The sequence below is a fragment of the Xenopus laevis genome, chromosome 2L (genome assembly GCF_017654675.1).
Source record: "Xenopus laevis strain J_2021 chromosome 2L, Xenopus_laevis_v10.1, whole genome shotgun sequence".
Lineage (NCBI taxonomy): Eukaryota > Metazoa > Chordata > Amphibia > Anura > Pipidae > Xenopus > Xenopus laevis.
The window spans coordinates 144,199,233-144,218,423 of NC_054373.1; the positions used below are offsets into that span (position 1 = coordinate 144,199,233).

Genomic DNA, 19,191 nt, shown 5'->3' on the forward strand with positions numbered 1-19,191 from the left:
GGAGGAAATTAGTCACCCCCAGTAGAGCAGATTAATCGGAGGGCGACTAATCTCTTCATCTGTTGGGGCCCTAACAGAACAAACATCGCCTGCACTGTGCTAACAGAGGGAACTAATTCCATAGTGTAGTAGAAGAAGCAACCCTGTTTTAAGTGTGACACACTGAACTGTTTCAGATTTACTCTATGAACGCACTATATTTTGATTGGTGTTTCACCTTTAAGGTCCCCCAATAAATGAGTTAATCCAACCTGTGGTCCTTTCACTTTAAATATCTCTAATGCAAGTAAAAATAGCTTTCTGAAATAGATAGCTATGCTTAGCTATGTCCATTAGTTGTCCGTAAAGAGGGAGACAAGTTTAATGTGACTACCAAAGTTGTCTATATACAGTGGAACCTCAATTTTACATCCCCTAATTTTAAGTTTTCTCTCATTTTACATTGTTGTTTTGTGGTCCCACCTATATATTATGCATAATGCATTTCCCCGATTTTACATTTTCCTGGATTTTACACCATTTTTTTATTGTCCCCTGAAAAACGTAAAATGGGGTTTCTACTGTAAATAGTTCTGACTCTAAACTGATCTAAATGATCCATTACTTGATCCATTTGTTATCATTGGCCCTGCTGATAGCAGGAGTCCCCAATACTTTTTCCCCGTTATCCACATTCAAATGTAAAAAGTTGAGGACTAATGCAAGTATGACAAAAGTCCTTGGGGTACCCAATACGGGCTGTCACTGGCTATTTTGTACTCCCTATGTGCACTGACAGTCTACAAGAGACTTTGTTTGGCAGTACACCCAGTTTTTATGCAACCAAAACTTGTCCCCAAATCAGGAATTGAAAAATAAGCACCTGCTTTAAGGCTACTGGGGACAACATCCAAGGAGTTGGTGAGCAACATGTTCCTCAAGAGCCACTGGTTGGGGATCACTGGTTTAGAGGGAGACAGACATTAGTCGCTTTCTATAGCTTTGATTATATAGTCTCTGTCCCCAAGAAGTTTATAATCCTGGTCTTATCTTTTTGATCGACATTTCCTTCAGCAGGCAAAAGTTGAAAGGGATGCAGATATCCAGCTGTAATGCAGCGTTCTTTCAGTTTGTTAGTTTGCGATTCTTCACCTTATCAGATGATGATGAATTAATGTAGATACCATTCCTGGCATATGAAAAGGCTTAAAGAGTGTAGTCGTCATTAAAGTTGGGCTGATAGCACTGCATGTTAGTTATTGGTAGGTAACCTGCTACCTGTCTTTACTGAACAGGACCAAGAAAGACGCTCTCCCCTGCATGCTGCTGCCTACTTAGGAGACATCCCAGTTATCGAACTTTTAATTCAGTCAGGTAAGTTCTTTATTTTGCTGTACAGTTAGGGTAATGTCACACTGGGCGTTTTGGGGAGATTTAGTCGCCTGGTCTTTGCAGCGACCAATCTCCCCAAACGCCTTCCCTCACTTGGTCGCTGCAAAGACGAGGCAATTAGTCGACAGACGATCAAATCTCCCCAAAACGCCCAGTGTGACCTTACCCTTAAAGAACTTTACTCTTATTTAAACAATAGCATTCTTAGTATATTGCTTTTCCTGCTAACTTTGTTTGTTTGTTACCGCTCTACCTATATGGCCTTTACCACATCTCTTAATTGAGCTCCTGTATTTTTTTGCCCTGTTGTTTTAACCAGTATTGACTAAATACAAAAATAAGAGTCTTCAATACCAAAATAGTTTTTTAGAGTAATATTAATTGTAAGGTGCGCTGCTAAAATTTGTATTTTATTTTTATTTCTAGGTGCTAATGTAAATGCAAAAGATTCAGTTTGGCTCACTCCTTTGCACCGAGCTGTGTCGTCACGCAATGAGGTATATATATTTCACTATTAAGTTTTTCTTTTCTTTTTACCTTTTTACCAATCCGTCTTTGTCAGTGGAACCACCCTGCAATTCTATAAAATCACAGTCAGCTTGTCCAAACTTGTCCAATCAGCTGATGAACCGAGAGGAGCTGAAGTTACTACTCGGTTCCTGCCATATCCGTGTGTTTGAGCTGTTGGCTTAAACAAACAGAAAATTGCTTTTGGCTTGAGCAAACAGAAAATTACTATTGACCAATCCCCTGTTTTGCTTGGGGGCCTGCACTCTCCAGTAAAAAGCTTTCCCATAGTCAATAATGTGAATCGCTGTTGGTAACCCCCATGTGTTGCTCCAGTCTCCCAAATATTGAAGTTTCCTCTTGTATCAATTTTGGAAGACTGGAGCGACACATGGGTTTTACCATCAGCGATTCAGCGAAAGCCAGATAGTTTTAAAGTTATCTGTAAATGTAACAGCTCTATTCATAACTATTCATAACTATGTTGTGCTTTCCTGAAGAAACTAGAATATAACACCCTTATGCTTTTAATCTAACCTTTCTTTGCATGGACTATGCAGAGAGCAGTCTCCCTCCTTGTGAAGCACTCTGCTGACGTCAATGCTCGAGACAAGCACTGGCAAACTCCACTACACATCGCTGCTGCCAACCGGGCAAACAAATGTGCAGAGACGTTAATTTCGCTAGTGAAAAATGTCAACCTAGCAGACCGTACAGGACGCACAGCTCTTCACCATGCTGTGCTTAGTGGTAACCTGGAGGTATATAATCGTTTAACTGTTGTCATTGTCTGTAATAACATTTCTGCAAAATGCACCCAATATTCCCAAATTTCTCGAGACATCTGTAAATTATGCAATATTTGTCATGCTTCAGTAGATTGAATCAATGTTGTAATCGTAACATAAGGAAGTGGTCCTCACAAGTACATGATCATGAAAAAATATTTTATTGAAATCACACATTTTTGCACTGGCACATTGCTCTCTTACAGCAATATTTCACATTTGCTGCTGTACAGTAAGCCATAGCTACCAGTCAGATGTTTGCTTTCAGTGTTCAATCTGCAGCTGGCTGAAAAAAATATTCACTGACTGGTTACGATGGGTTACTGCCCAGGTCAAATTTGCCCAGTGTTTATAAATGAGCCTCCCTGTTTTAAAGTTTTCCAAAACCATGCTCCTTCTCAGGCAACTTCAATACAAGTCTTTGAGCTGTAGCAGCCTAAGGCTGCCATTCTTGCATCCTTCAAACACCCTTTACTTAATTTTATTAAAAGGAATTGTTCAGGGTAAAAATCTCTTAATTGGGAAAAGTTTCAAAGCCGTCTATTATGACATTTTTTTTTGCAGACAAAGTCTGGCGTATATTTTGCTTTGCCAATAAGTCTACCCTACACTGTAATCTTTAGTGAACCCCCAATCTTTCACATTCACTCTTATTTATAGTTATTTTGGTAAACCCATGATTTGTCCACTCCTTACAGTTTTACTTACAGTATTGCTGAATGTTGGTGTTCTAAAATTTCAAATGTATTTATTTTATAAAAACATCATATATAATATAGGTATGGTACCTGTTATATAAAAAAAAAATGGAGGGTTGTGGGTGCACTCCTTGGGCCATATAAAAACATATTTAAGTACAATAATCCCCTGTCTAAATAATTCAATGAATATGCAAGTGGATGTATTTAAAAAAAAGAGAAAAACAGGGTTTTTTGTTACAAAGTTATGATCATAAAGTTGATAAGCCACCATACCACGTCAAGGTAAACCGTGTGTGTGTGTGTGTGTGTGTGTGTGTGTGTGTGTGTGTGTGTGTGTGTGTGTTGTTAAAACACGAGCAGGGCATTTATTTATTGAAACTTATCTTTTGTGCTGCAGTAATGTGAGTTGTTTTACACAGTGATTCACTTATCCTCTGATATTCCCTGCAGATGGTGGTCATGCTTTTGAACAAGAGAGCCCATCACAGCATATGTGACAAAAAAGAGCGACATCCAATTATTTATGCATCATACTTGGGTAAGTCTTCGGTGCAGATTTATTCATTTTCAAGGAGAAAAAAAGTAATTGCAAGTAAAACTGACAGCTCCCTATTTTTTTTGCCTGGTTGTGTGTTGTCACTGGGGAAAATGTCACACAAAAGCAAAAATCACGTTGTTCCATACATTAAGATCTCAACTGTTTTAATAAACTGGCGGGAAAAGTAAGTTGCATGAAATTTTCAGACAATTGCCTTTGACTTTTATAGAAATTCTGCAACTTCCATGTACTTCTTAATTTTTCTATATATTTGATCCTGATAAAATATAAATATATATTTGTATTGAATGATAGCTATGTGAGCCACTAATTAACCCTTTTTTTCTTCTTTAGGTCATTTGGAGATTGCAAAGCTGCTGATATCCCGGGGTGCAGATGCTATGTCGAAGGATAAGAAGGGTTACACGCCACTCCATGCAGCAGCATCTAGTGGGCAAATTGATGTAGTGAAGTACCTGCTGAAACTTGGTGTGGAGGTAAAATTAAATTGTTCCATCTTCATTGAAATTAGCAGTTACTTCCTTGTGAGTTTCAAAATCTGACATATTGCTAAAAACTTTCCCTGTAAATCTGTTAATTGTTCCAACATAGATCTATTCAGTGTTCAGATAGTTCACCAGAAGTAAATGCTTTTTCCAATTACTTTATATTTTCTATTCGTGACTGTTTTTCTAATATTGAAGTACAAATTGTCATTTTTTCACTTTCTAAAGCAGTTTTGGAAAGGGGGGGTTGCTGACCCTTTAAACTGTTCTAAACTGATACATTTAGTTGATACATTTCTTATCTTTGGCCCTGTTGAGCAGAATCTGTGGGTTTCATTAAAGGCAGCTGGTATAATTGATACAATAGTTGCTAATACTGCAGAGATGTTACTGAGCCATGTATCAACTAAATGTTGCAGAATCTGGAGCTGCCAGGATGAAACACCAGAGACCGGGACATTCACCGTTAACCTTAGATTTTGGAAAAATGTTAAAAAAAAAAAAAAAAAAAAATAATTAAAAAAAACCCCAACAAAGTAATTGGAAAAAGTTCAAGTTCCAGTCAATGGTGTTTCTCTGACAGCTCCATAATCCAGAGAGCAGGTTACAATTTACTACATTAGTTGATACATTTCTCATCAGGATCTGTGGGATGTTGGCAACTATTGTAACTATTGCTTATAACAGATGCCTTTATTGAAACTTGATTTATAATAGATTACAGTGACACCCCCCCCCACACACACTTCCAGAGCTGAAATAAATAGAAAGTTGTTGAAAAAAAGTCTTTACTTTTAGTAAACTATCTGAAAACAACTGATCAAAGTGTTGGAAGGTGAATAGTCTTTGAAATTCTCACCAGAGCAGATGTGAACTTCTTCCCATAAGATTGGGGCACATTCTTATAACATGAGCAAAACAGACAGAACTACGGTACCTTGTAACATTCTCTTATTGCCATTGAACTATGAATCATGTATTTCGAAGACCTGCGGTGTAAATAAAGTCAGCTCTTCATCCTTTTTTTTTTTTTTTTTTAATATTTCAAATTTTTTATTGGTTATCATTGTAACAAATAATAAAAGTCATAAATTACAACATGTATTCAGCTGCATGCTTATCCTGGTCTGGTTATTTTATGATGTTCCATATGTATGATCCTATGTGACTGGTCACCTCCAGAGACCTCTCAGGATGTTCTATTTCAGTGCCACTATCTTGCAGCTCTCAGTACGATAGAAAGGGGGGGAACCTCTGAAGAAAGGGGGGGGGGAGAAAGGAAGCTCTTCATCCTTTTAATATCAAAGTGCATGTTAAAAAGTGTTTTTGTTTTAGAGCGGCTTCTCTCAATATTTGTTGTTTTGCAATAAGCTCTAATGTTCTATATTTTAGATTGATGAGCCTAATGCCTTTGGGAACACTGCCTTGCACATTGCTTGTTACATGGGTCAGGATGCTGTTGCCAATGAACTTGTAAACTATGGCTCCAATGTCAACCAGCCCAATGAAAAGGGTTTCACCCCACTTCACTTTGCTGCTGTCTCCACCAATGGGGCCCTGTCTCTGGAGCTGCTTGTCAACAATGGGGCTGATGTCAACTTCCAGGTATTTTTAAAATAAAGTAGGCTTGGATTGTAATTGTGTTTATTGATAAGATGAACGCTCTTGTGAATTTAAATGTTCACTAGGTATTAAATACAGATATGATCCATGTACACAGTAACTTTGTAGGTGTCTGCTATGGATCAGCAGAGGCCTCTGGATACAGAGCTTCTCTGGTGAACTGTCCTAACATTCTTTAAAGGGGCAGTATACACCTAAAAACACCTTTGCTAAAAATGAGCACTATAAATAGGACTTCATTTTTTTAAAACATCCATAATTTTTCTATTGCCATTATAAGGCCTACTACCCTTTTCTTTTATAAATAGGGAGATTTGTCTACCTTTGAAAAAACAAATCCCTTCCTTCTCTAAGCAGCAGCCTTTGAGCAGTTCATTATTGGGGGATTCTCGTGGACTGGTAATTAGTTTCATCAGCTTCTACTAGGTTCTGTGAGACAGGAAGTACTAAATTGAAACTGACTTTATATTCTTGTTAAGTGTCAGAAACCATAGATATTCCTGATAGGGATGCACCGAACCCAGGATTCGGTTCCGGATTTGGCCTTTTTCAGCAGGATTTGGATTCGCCGAATCCTTCTGCCCAGCCGAACTGAATCAGAATCCTAATTTGCATATGCAAATTAGGGGAGGGAAATCGCATGACTTTTTGTCAAAAAACAAGGAAGTAAAAAATGGTTTTCCCTTCCCACCCCTAAATTGCATATGCAAATTAGGATTCGTTTCGGTATTCGGCCGAATCTTTAGCCAAGGATTCGGGGGTTTGGCCGAATCCAAAATAGTGGATTCGGTGCATCCCTAATTCCTGAAACAATAGGGAAAAGTAAATTTAGCACAAATCCTCTGGTAGAAAAGGGGTGTATACTGTCTCTTTAAACTGATACACTAAAGCATGTTAGTAGGTTAAGTGAGTCCTTTTCTTACATCTCAGTTTATTTTGAGGAAGACAGATTATGAGAAGATGCAATTGTATGACTATAGAAACCTTTTAAGATTATTTTTCAGGAATATTCCATTAACCTCTTGACTTCTAACTGATATTTTCTAAAGATTATATGGCTAACTAGTTAATTTACCTTTGTTTGCTTTGTTTTTTTAATCTTCATAGAGTAAAGAAGGGAAAAGCCCTTTGCACATGGCTGCGATTCATGGAAGATTTACACGCTCCCAAATTCTAATACAGAATGGTATGGGCCTTTTTCAAACATCTATTCTTTCCTTTGATCAGGGACTATATGATCAACTGATTTGATGTGACTTGTATTGTCTTTAACTACAGGTGGTGAAATTGACTGTGCTGATAAATATGGCAATACCCCTCTGCATGTCGCTGCTAGATATGGGCATGAGCTGCTAATTAGTACATTGATGACAAATGGTGCTGATACTGCAAGGTAAGGATCAAATTGTAGAAGAGGGTTTTTGTCCAGACAGGCAATTAGGAGGGCACTGTACATGGGCCAATAAGATGTCTATTGCATGTCACACTTCTGGAAATGCTGTAAAGCTCTCATGGTTGCCCCCTATTGATTTTATATTTGTAAAAAAAATAATTTTGGTGTTGGGTTAAATGCTTGTACTTTCTTTAAGCTCGGAATATTTTGAATATTGCAGCTATAAAACAAGTTCTCGTGTACTCAAAATACCCATCATCCTTTGCCTAGTTTTGGATGCTTAGAGATCCAAGGCATAGACACTTGCCTGAGAGTGACATGGTTCTCAAGAACTTAAGGAGATAAAACAGCAGTTTTCCAGCTTTGAATAAATTGTACGGCCCTCCAAATGTTGTTGAGCTAGATCTAGAAAGGAACCTGAAATTCTAAATATTAAAGAAAAAAGTGTTTAGTGTATTGGAATATTCTAGGGGGATGGAGGCTGTAGTACATAAATAGAAGTCTACCTGCATCCATGGTATACCATGATAGTATTGGTTGAATAGGTTAAAGTGGACCTATTCAACCACCTAAAGTGGACCTATTCAACCACCTATTCAACCACCTAAAAAGCTGCATAATGAAAGTTCTTTGCAAATTAAATATGGAACCCCAAAAGGTGTTATAAAGGTGTTTAAATATCTATCCTGTCAATCAAATATTACCTGCCCCGCCTCTATGCCCGTGGCATAGAGGAGGGGCAGACAATTACTTTCACTTTCCATTCAGCACTTCCTAGATGTCACTGCTCTCCTCACATTCCCCCTTCCCTCCTCAGGCTCTATAATTGTGTAGGGCACTGCACATGGACATTAGGTCCCCCATTCTGGTGCACAAGATTTCCCTTAATGACCATGTCCACAAAATGGCAGCTGCCTGCTTGCTGTGATTGTATAATTCCAAGACAGAAGGAAACAAAATTTAAATAATAAATACAGTGTAAGTAAAGTTTATTTTGCTCAACTAACATGATAGAAAATAATTTGAAATTATTTCTTAGGGTGACAGGTCCCCTTTAAAGTGGACCCGTCACCCAGACCTAAAAATCTGTATTATACAAGTCCTTTTCAAATTAAATATGAAATCCAATTTCTTTTTTTTTATTAAAGCATTCATAGCTGTTGTAAACTCATTTAAAAATCTCAGCTGTCAATCAAATATTGTCTGCCCTTCCTCTATGCCTAGGCATAGAGGCGGGGCAAGCAATTACTTTCACTTTCCATTCAGCACTTCCTAGGTGTCACTGCTCTCCCTACATTCCCCCAGTTCTCTTAACCATTTAATTGTGTAGCCAGGGCATGGGGATGGACATTGGGTCCCCCATTCTGGTGTACAAACAAGACTCTGAGATGATGCAAGGCTTGTCTTAATAACAGTGTCCACAAAATGCTTCCTGTCTGCTTGTTATAATTATGAGTCCCAGACTGATGGAAACAAGATTCAAATAATTTATAAAGTGTAATTAAAGTTTATTTTGCTTGACTAACATGATACAATAGGATTTGAAATAATTTTTTTGGGTGACGGGTCCCCTTTAAGCTGGCAAATGACTTCAGGTGAAGTGGAATAATTCTCTGTATGAAACCTGCAAAATGTATTGCCAGTTGGTAAAGGCACCTTTCTTGACTTATTGTGTTGGTTGAGATCCCTTTTACTAAACTGTAGCACAACAGCTTGTGTTTTGCAGTATTACACAACTGCCCAGGTAAAGTTGTTGTTGTTTTTTGAGGTGCCCCATGTATCACTTTTGTGCTCCAAATAAAAAGTTCTATATAGGTCATGTCAAACCATTTATGCTCATGTACAGGAATGTTATCTGTGGCTGCTAAATATCAACATTGCTTTGTATCATAAGCAAAAGCCTACAAATATTCTGATTCTCTGTCAGCCATGATGCATGAAAACAGAGGATGGAGCCTATCTGTACAAGTCTAGTAAAAACTAATGGGCCAGAAAGACTTGATTTCTTAAATTGCCTGTGGTCCTATGAAAGTATTGTACAAATGTACTGTAGATTTAAAGTATTTTTTCGGTAACTGGTTCATGTTCACAGGCGTGGCGTACATGGCATGTTTCCCCTGCACTTAGCTGTTCTCTTTGGGTTCTCAGACTGTTGCCGTAAGCTGCTTTCCTCAGGTAAATATACTAGTTTCTTAGCGCTCATTCTCATCTTTCTATAATTCCCAATTGTTTTTACTTGTATACTGCTTTCTTTCAGGTCAGTTGTACAGCATTGTGTCCTCGCTCAGCAATGAACATGTGCTGTCTGCAGGCTTTGATATTAACACACCTGACAACCTCGGGAGGACTTGCCTCCACGCTGCTGCTTCAGGCGGGTAAGAGCTGGCTTAAAGAAAATGCATTGCTGTTGGGACTGTTAAAGGTGTTGCTTAGTTAGTGTTTTCAGATTGTTCACCAGAAATATATATATTTTTTTATTACTTAAAACTAACTGAAACATGTTTTGTGTTTGACCTTTTTCCAGAACTGAAGTTTAAATTCCAGTCTCTGGTGTTTGTCTGGCAGCCCTGTAATCCAGAGAACAGATTCTGAACGGTTACAATTTACTACGTTAGTTGATACATTTCTCAGTAGAATCTGTGGGATGTTGGCAACTATTGTATAGATTTATAATAGATGCCTTTATTGAAACTAAGAAATGTATCTATTTAGATCAGTTTACAGAGTCGGTGCCCCCCCCTCCTTCCTGAGCTGGAAAAATAGAAAGTTGTTGAAAAAAGTAATTATTTCTGGTGAACAATCTGAAAACAACTGAACTGGAAAAAGCGTTGGAAGGTGAATAGTGGTCTTCGTAATCTGAAATGCAGATTTCAGTCTGTGTCTGTGCCACTCAAAGGATAGAAAAGAAACCTTTCAGTGCTGTAAATAAAAAAAAAATGGGGTATGTCAGAAATGTTCTTTTGCGCTATTGAATGACACCATTTTCTCTGCAGAAAATCTTTTTCTGCTGGGTTGGATCGAAAAATAACCATGTCTGAAAAAGAAAATATATTGAAGAAACTGGTGGGATTGTGCTCTTCTGCTAATACAGCACCCATATGTGGTTAATTTGTAGAAGTGCTCAGTTCTACAAACAGTCTTATTATTATTATTATTATTATTATTATTATTATTATTATTATTATTATTGGTAGCGAGATGGAGTTGGCCAGCTTACAAAAATGATCGGCTGGTGTGCCTATCTAAATTGGGACTGTGTACAACACCAAATCTAATTCGCAAACAAACTCCAGTTTTTGTTACATGCCACTCTATGTTAAGTTGCATTGACAGCTTTTTTTGTATCTTAGTTTGATGATATTAACCTAAGCAAAGTGGAATATAATACTCCAAATTCATACAAAAAAATTGAGTCCCAGGCAGTGAATAAGTAAAGCACTCATTCTAGCAGCAGAAATCTCCCCTTGGTCTGCAGCAATAATGTAATTTTCAAACATATGGATCCAAACAGTAAAAGGTATAGTAGACTCACCAGGGTTTGGAAGAAAAGCTGCAGGCTGCTGCAGAGGTAGAAGAGCCATCCTCTCGCCAATCTGTTATGATGTGGGTAGCCGAGGATGAGTAGAGTATAACAGTGCTTTATATTAGCAGAGACTCATGCAATCATTACACAACAGTAATTTTCACTTTTAAGCTATTTTTTTTTTTTTTTACCAGTCACATTTCTTTTGTTGCATTGTATAACTATTTTTTGTTAAATTGCAGAATTGTTGAATGTCTTAACTTACTGTCAAGCAGTGGTGCTGATTTGAAGAGGCGAGATAAGTTTGGAAGGTAAGAAGTGAATTCCTTATCTTTTGGAGCAGAATTTTAAAGAATGCTGGAAACTGACAGCACAGGAATCTCACAATTATTTATTTGTTTCTCTCTTAAAGGAATGTAGTAAAGCATTTTTGCACTCCCTGGTACTTTCAGTGTCAGACTTCTTATTTAAGGCAATGGGGGGCCTTTTTTTTTTTTTGACTGCATTGTCTGCAAAGTTAATATTCCATTTCATATTAAATATAAGGGTTTACCAAGCTAAGGTTTTGGATTGGTATTTGGTCAAATCACAACACATTTGCAAGATTCGGAGGAAGGCAAGTAACCTTGTGTGCCTCTAGCCTTAATATTAAACATTGAACAAATGCAAAAAACAGTTTTTTGTTAAATAGTGCTGTTTTTTTCTTCAGTTGTGCTTATGAAAATGTGTATATGTGAATGTGTTTATAAAAATTATGGGTTTTTTGCAGTTTGGTATCCAACACCATTAATTGTAGGTGTCCAATATTCAGCCTAAAAATCCAAATTTTTAGTGCATAAATGAAATGTACCCGCATGTGTGTTAATTTCCGTTTTATTCCATTTCCTGCATGTTGCATGTCTGGTTAGAAAGGTGCATAGTCTGTCTGTTTATCATCAACAACCGCTATCATTAATGTAGTAAACTTATTTAAATCCAATAGGACTCCATTGCACTATGCTGCTGCTAATGGCAGCTACCAGTGCATAGTGAGTTTGGTCACAGCTGGAGCCAGTATTAATGAAGCTGATTATAAAGGCTGCACCCCCTTACACTATGCTGCTGCTTCAGACACATACAGGAGGTGAGTAAAGCTTGTATGCCATGTATATTATCTGAAGCCTGTTCCTGTGCTTAGCTAATTGGCATGATCTTCAGTAATGTATAAATTATGGCAGTTTGTGACTTTTCAAAGTTATTATAAAAGGGATTGTTTTGTGTATGAATGCTATATTGCAACAGTAGCTGCTATGTTGCCCAGCGTGGTGTAGTTCTAAAGGGCAACTAAAGGCCTTAGAAAAGATACCAGAGTCATAGGCCTGCAGCACACTGTACGGTCACCCAAAGCCAGTGCAGTGAGGGCCATATTTACTAACACTGGAGACAAACCTCATTGATGAACAATCACCTACAAGTTAGAAAACAAAAGCAAATATTTGGTTGCTATGGACAACATCACCGGTGATGTTTGTTTACAATCTCAATAAATAAGCCCCATTGAGTAAACCAGAACATACCTTTATGATTGCTTTCTGTCTGCCTTTTTTGAGTAACTGTCCAAGTGCATGTTCTACACATGCTAGGCTATAATAGAATGTCACTTGGCAATGCATCCCTGGCACTACTGATGTTGACAGGGTGCAGTTGCCTCTATCTTTACTGTCTGGCTGAATTTCACAATTATTTGGTAGAATTAATATATACCAAGGTTTTTTGTTAACTTTTCAGTACTGTGTTTGTTTGTGTCAAGAAGTATCTGTGACCAAACTCTCTTTCAACCCTTGCTCAAATAACCCCTATACTAGAGCTATGAAAGAACCCTCGATAAATTGCTGAAAGTTTTCACCCTTGAAAATGCTCCCACAATGGCTTGCTTGTTTTGAGATTAGCAGACCTTGTATCTCCATCCGTGTGCATAGATGGTACATTTTAAAGTGTATTAAGCAAATGTGTTCTAAATCCTTCATACATCTATGTAGGTGGTAGCACTGCTGCACTTTTTCTCACTCCATATCCCCACTATGTTTCTTCAGAGTGGACACACACTCTGGAATGAGCCAGGATCCAGAGGAAGAGCTGGTGAAAGCCTCGCGCCAGAAGGAGGCTTTCTTGTGAGTTGTATATGTAGCACCCTCCTCCTTAATTTCCTATCTCGTATTATGTAATGAAAAGACCCCAATTTGTGATGCTTATTTCAGCCTTCATGAAAATACATTTGTATCAGATATTTTACTATCTTTTACCTTTTGGGACTCTAGATGGAAGCCTTCACATGCAATATGTTACTGTGCACATAATGGCTGTATTTTTCAAGTGAAATACTAAGATGAATTGTTTAAAGTGGCTGTTTACCTTCTGAGTTAAATTTTAGTATGATTTAGAGAGTGATTGTCTTAAGACAATTTGTAATTTTAATATTTTTTATATTTATGGTTTTTGAGGTTTTATTATATATCTATTTGTAATTTTTACGTTTTTATCACAAAAAAAGAAATAATGCTAGAAATATTACATGTTCAAAAAAGTGTTGATCACAAAACCACTCATGAAAATACAGACATAATCCCCCGAGAGTATGCGCATGAAGCTGCTGAAAAAAAGGAAAATAATTTAGTTTGGCATAACATCAGTTCATAGGTATGACCGTAGTAGTTTTGTCCCAAGTGTCCAAAGGAGAGAATGAGCATCCAAAGAGTCTTCCAATCTAGCCGTAAAGTAATGCATATTTTGAATATCGTTGAGTCTGTGGAGTAGTTGCAATAAAGATAATTTGGGGGCCAACCAGTTTAGTGACACAACCCAACGTGATGCAGCCAGTATTTGAGAGAGTAGCTTCCTGTGAAGGTGTAGCAGTTTTGTATATGTAAACACAGCAGTGCTACTTTTGGAGAAGGATTGTTGTTAAATATTTTCAATGCTATCCGAAAGACCCGAGTCCAAAAAGATTGTACTATAGTACAGTGCCACCATGCATGCATATAGTCTCCCATTTGTTAACATCCACAAAAACACGGCTGAAGCAGATGGGATAACTGTGTTTCCAGAGAGGAGTAATGTACCACCTGGAAAGTACTGGCAAATGCCAGAGGGCCTATTTTAATTCTCAGTTCGGACCTGCTTGCAGTGTTGTCTGGGAATGGTAGAAGTGTGTGATCTGTTGAAATCTAAATATCTCAGATGGGATGGGGATATGGTCTATTTCTTGTAGATACTGGAGTGTTTGAAATCCTCTGGAAGTGAGCAATTTATACATAATTACCAGGCCCTTTTGCAGCCTTCAAGAGGGGGAAAATATGGATTATCCAGTAAGGGTAATCTTGTAGCTCCGTGATTGTTGTCGCTATACCAGAGCTGTTGATGAAAAGCTATGATAGGATTTTGGATTCAATATTGTCGAACTCTCGTGCACAGAAGCGCTGATGTAGATAAGGAGTGATAGAGGCATTCTCGAAGTCGACCCAACGGAGAACATCTTGAGTTTGAGTTACCATTGGATCTTTAGCCCTCCTTGATATGGCAACCGGTACAATGCTGAATTGTTAACTCTATCTGTTATGCCAAATTCGATTATAGATCTTTCTTTCATCAATGTTTTTTATTAATAAGAATAGGAAGAGCTCTAAACAAACAGAGAATCTTGGGGACTTTTACCATGCAAGATGCTGCAATGTAGCCAAACCAAGATTGCAGGATATTTACTGTAAGGGCTTTAGTTTTGGACAGATTGACTTTCAGGCTGGAAATTATGAAATTGGTCTAGTATCTGGAACAAATTAGGGAGACTTATCAGGGCTTTGTGAGTGTGAGCAAATCTTATCTGCATATAAAGTGATTTTATGGAGATGATTGACTTTCGCTTAACCTGAAATATTTGTCGAAGTACGAATAAGATAGGCCAGATGCTAATTGCCAATGCAAATGACAGTGGAGATAATGGACAACCCTGACAAGTCCCCCTAGCAATCTTAATCCCTGGGGAGTGTATTCCCATGAGTTGTATATGTGTAATGGGGTTGGTGTACAAAACTAAGCTTCCTATGCTCCCTAACACCCCCCCCCCCAGCAGCAGCAGAACAGTGGGAAGGTAACCAGATAACAGCTCCCTGGTACATATATGGTACATATTTGAACAACTCTTAATAGGAAAAAATCCATGTCCCACTGCGACTCCTACATTGAGTAGGAGAAACAATAGCCTGTCAAGCAATTCCATAGCAAAACACTGGCTCTTTCTGAAAACACATGACCAGGCAAAATTACTTGCTGGTTCAAGAATGAAATTTTACATGGTAGAGTGAATTATTTGCAGCGTAAACAGTCATTTAGAAATCAAAACTACAGAATAAAATTATTACAGAATCCCTTTAAACATTTCCAGTATTGTAGTTTTTATCTTAATTTTGTGAGGCACAAACTGGCCACTCTAATATTTGTCTGTATGGGAATTTATATTCTTAGATCAAACATAAGTGTGTAATCTTTTGTATGTTTGACAACAAATGCTGGCCATTCTTGCAGCTCTGCAGGATGCAGTCAAACCAGAGGAGGGTATTAGGTGTTGTCTTGTTTGCTGTATGCTTCCCCCCCCCTATTTCCTCTGCCCATGGCTTAAGGAAATTGTGTTATTCTGACAGATTTTCAGAATAAAGTCTAGTCAATGATAAAGTAGTAGTAGTAGTAATAATACTAGCTAATGCTGAAGACATTGTCGCAACTATTTATATATTCTAGTCTCCTCTTGAATATGAGGAATGATTATTTTGGAGTCCTCTTTTATCACTCCTTATATTTGTCCTGTTAACCTCTGTGCATTTTACCAGATCTGTTGTGTTGTAAAATAATTGCGTATTCTGTAGTGTTGTAAAATGTACACGCTATTTATAAATACTGCAGTTAGCCAATTGTAAAGGATGATTTCCACGACTGTGACACATGGTGGTAATTTAAATGTAATGGACCTTTGTAAACATTTCTTTCACAACAATTTGTTTTCCTTTTATATACCTTTATAAATATGCCCTTTTATATTGCAGATTAGACATTTTTGCTAGGACTAACTATTTTTTAACCACAATTATATATTCTGCATGAAAAAAAATTCTGAAAGCAAAATAAACTCTTAAGTGCCAAAAATGTATTGTACCTCAAATGATGCACACAGTTTTATTTAAAAGAATAGCTTGCAAAACTCCCATCATGTAAATCAATAGTATTTATAAGTGTATTAAATAAATCAGTACAAATTAAGCCACAGTACAGCTTGTACATACTGCTTAACATTGACTTCAGCATTCAGTGCAGCTAGGTTATTTTTATGGAACAATAATAGACTTAATGTAGGTTTCTATTTTTTCCCCAGCTGCTTAGAATACTTGCTGGATAACAACGCGGATCCTTCACTTCGTGATAAACAGGGATATAGTGCTGTTCACTATGCCGCTGCATACGGTAACAGACAAAATTTGGAACTGGTGAGTTTGTCAGTCAAATTAAATGGCAAGACAAATACAATGCTGACATAATCTGTATAAACAAATCTTTTACATAACCTATCATAACAAGCCCATTTCATGGGAAAACTGGGAAGAGTTTTTTGTTTGTTTTGAGATCCTCCTAACTTCTTATTCATTTTAGCTCCTGGAGATGTCCTTTAACTGCCTGGAAGATGTGGAAAGCACTGTACCAGTTAGCCCTTTGCACTTAGCTGTAAGTCTGTCTCTAAATACATGGTCAAATGAAAAACTGATCTTTTAGTGTTTTACCTTAAGTATTTGTTTCTGGAATGCATTTTTGCACTTTGAAATGTCTTTGGATTTTTTAAACTTGGTCCCCTGAAAACTGTTAGGCTATGGGCAGACAGAGTGTCGGCTCTGCTGCTCTCAGCCTGCATATTTTATTAATGCTGAGAGAATCAGATCTGCTCCATGCCCCATCCATGCTGATTTAAATTAGATCTGCTGGCATGCAGGCACATGTAACAGAGGTTGGCCCAAATACGCAAAAGCATGCCTTTTCAGGCCAACCTTCACTTCTTGCACCTTGCGGAAGTGGTTAGAATGAATGTAGTTGGGGCACGGAGCGTATACACTTCTCTGACTGCAAAAATATGCAACGGAGCCTAAAGCTCACTGTCCCCATAGTTACAAAATGGGATTTCTGCTGTAAACTTGTTGGAGATATGTAGTACAGCTGTTCTTGTTGGAGTTGGTTCCTACAGACAGAACTGCGCATAAGATTTCATCATTCCTACATCGTTTGGATGTCCAGTTTTTTTTCTTGCCATTCATTGCCACTGTAAATGTAACAAATGTGAAATGTGGCCCTTTTACATTTCTTTTGGGGTGTAAAGGCAAAGGAGGCATTGAGAGTGTCATTGTTATCAGAAATTGTATGTAATCTCTTTAATCACAACCTAACTTCAGTCATATTTACCTATAAAGCTTAACTTTTGTCTTCAGGACATTGTGTGCAAACTTTTGTCTGTATATTGTGCTGAGACCTGTCAAGGTAGAAACTTGAAATGAACTAGAACTTTTAATTAAAACTAAACAAACTAAAACAAATGCTGTAGCTGACACTATAGATAATTTTTTTTTTTTTTTCAACATTCTTCTTTTGTAGGCCTTCAATGGTCACTGCGATGCCCTAAAAACTCTGGCAGAGACGCTGGTGAACTTGGACGTACGTGACCACAAGGGCCGCACTGCGCTTTACCTCGCCACAGAGAGAGGATCTGCAGATTGTGTGAGTGTTCTGACCAGCCATGGTGCCTCACCTCTTATAAAGGACCGCAGGAGGAAGTGGACACCACTGCATGCAGCAGGTAAGTGACTTATACCCAGTGTAAGGCAACCGATAATCTGAGTGTCAAAGGAAAGGCAGAATAGAATTGGCAAGAGACAAATAAAGGTTAAAGGAGAAGGAAAGGCTAAAATTAAGTAAGCTTTATCACAAAGGTCTATATAAATACACCAGTTAACCCTCAAAGTAATGCTGCTCTGAGTCCTCTGTCAAAAGAAACATAGCATTTCTTTCCTTTTATTGTGTACACATGGGCTTCTGTATCAGACTTCCTGTTTTCAGCATAACCTCCAGGGCAGGGCTTGATCATGCTCAGTTTGCTCCTCTCCCCCTCCCTGTAATCTGAGCTCAGAGCTGTAAGTGAGCAGGGAGAGACTCATGCAGGAAGTGATATCACAACAAGCTTATATGGCAGCTTCTATCCTAAACAAACAGAAACAGTGTCCAAAGCTGTTTACCCAGGCATGGTAAAGCTTTCTGCAGAATAAATATAGCGTTCTAGCTTGCACTATTGTGGCTGGTCTGTTGACAATAAACTGTCTTGGAGCTTTCCTTCTCCTTTAATCTGAAAATAGCATAGAAAAGAAAGGGGAAAGGAGAAGCTGAAATGTAATGAAGAGGATAAGAAAATAAAAGGGCAATGTGGAAAGTAGCAAGGAAAGTAAAACAAGTAGCTGGTAAAAAGAAGCAGAAAAAATCTAATTAAAATGAAGACAAGCTTGCGTTCTGAGCTGTGTCTGTATAAATATGAAAGGGTTACTTGGCATAACTATATGGCCAAGAGACATTTTAATGTCCAACATTTCATTGTTATATTTCATTTCTGTTGTTACCTTATTCTTCTAGGAAGAATTGCTCATGGGATTTGCTTACATTTAGCCACAAGATTATTAGTGAGGTCTAGTAAAGTTAATGCTCAACAAATCCATTATGTACGATCTTGTTCATGGTTATATTATTGTGCTAAAACAGAAAAGGGAGTTCCCCAAACTATTGCCACAAATTAGGAATCGTAGAGAATTGCGATTGTATTCTGTAGCATGAAGTGTGTTTTTGTCAGGACCAAGTACCTTTAGGCTACGGACACACATACGTTTTTCCGCTGCATCTCTGCCGCGGTTTGGGAGGGGAGACTTCCTCCCATCCAGTGCATGATCACTGTTTTTTTTTTTTTAGCGTAGAATGTGGCAGTACGTAATCTAACTTTGGCTGCAATAGTAGAGAGTACCCCGTCTATTACTCCTAACAGACAGACTGCTGGGTTCCCTATCTGTGGTGTGCCCAGTTCTTCTGCTAGAGTTTCCATTATTTTAGACCAAAATTCTTGTATAGGGGGACAGGACCAGGCCATATGAATAAAATTGACCCTAGGAGATTTACACCTTGGACAGGAGTCATCTT

General features: G+C 37.9%; 1 protein-coding gene across 4 annotated transcripts in view; it reads left to right on the top strand.

Annotated features, from left to right (window-relative positions):
- Positions 1 to 19,191, top strand: part of ankrd52.L (ankyrin repeat domain 52 L homeolog) — a 53,565-nt gene that overhangs the window by 14,969 nt on the left and 19,405 nt on the right. For 2 of the 4 annotated variants that reach the window (XM_018247395.2, XM_018247396.2), the window contains exons 3-18: positions 1,275 to 1,353; positions 1,798 to 1,868; positions 2,439 to 2,639; positions 3,818 to 3,905; positions 4,260 to 4,402; positions 5,804 to 6,016; positions 7,142 to 7,220; positions 7,313 to 7,427; positions 9,520 to 9,602; positions 9,685 to 9,802; positions 11,193 to 11,261; positions 11,933 to 12,073; positions 13,023 to 13,100; positions 16,349 to 16,460; positions 16,624 to 16,695; positions 17,611 to 17,812. In XM_018247395.2, coding sequence (XP_018102884.1) covers positions 1,275 to 1,353; positions 1,798 to 1,868; positions 2,439 to 2,639; positions 3,818 to 3,905; positions 4,260 to 4,402; positions 5,804 to 6,016; positions 7,142 to 7,220; positions 7,313 to 7,427; positions 9,520 to 9,602; positions 9,685 to 9,802; positions 11,193 to 11,261; positions 11,933 to 12,073; positions 13,023 to 13,100; positions 16,349 to 16,460; positions 16,624 to 16,695; positions 17,611 to 17,812 — 1,864 coding nt within the window. The remainder of the gene's footprint in view (positions 1 to 1,274; positions 1,354 to 1,797; positions 1,869 to 2,438; positions 2,640 to 3,817; positions 3,906 to 4,259; positions 4,403 to 5,803; positions 6,017 to 7,141; positions 7,221 to 7,312; positions 7,428 to 9,519; positions 9,603 to 9,684; positions 9,803 to 11,192; positions 11,262 to 11,932; positions 12,074 to 13,022; positions 13,101 to 16,348; positions 16,461 to 16,623; positions 16,696 to 17,610; positions 17,813 to 19,191) is intronic. The other 2 variants (XM_018247397.2, XM_018247398.2) reach the window with 1 other exon arrangement.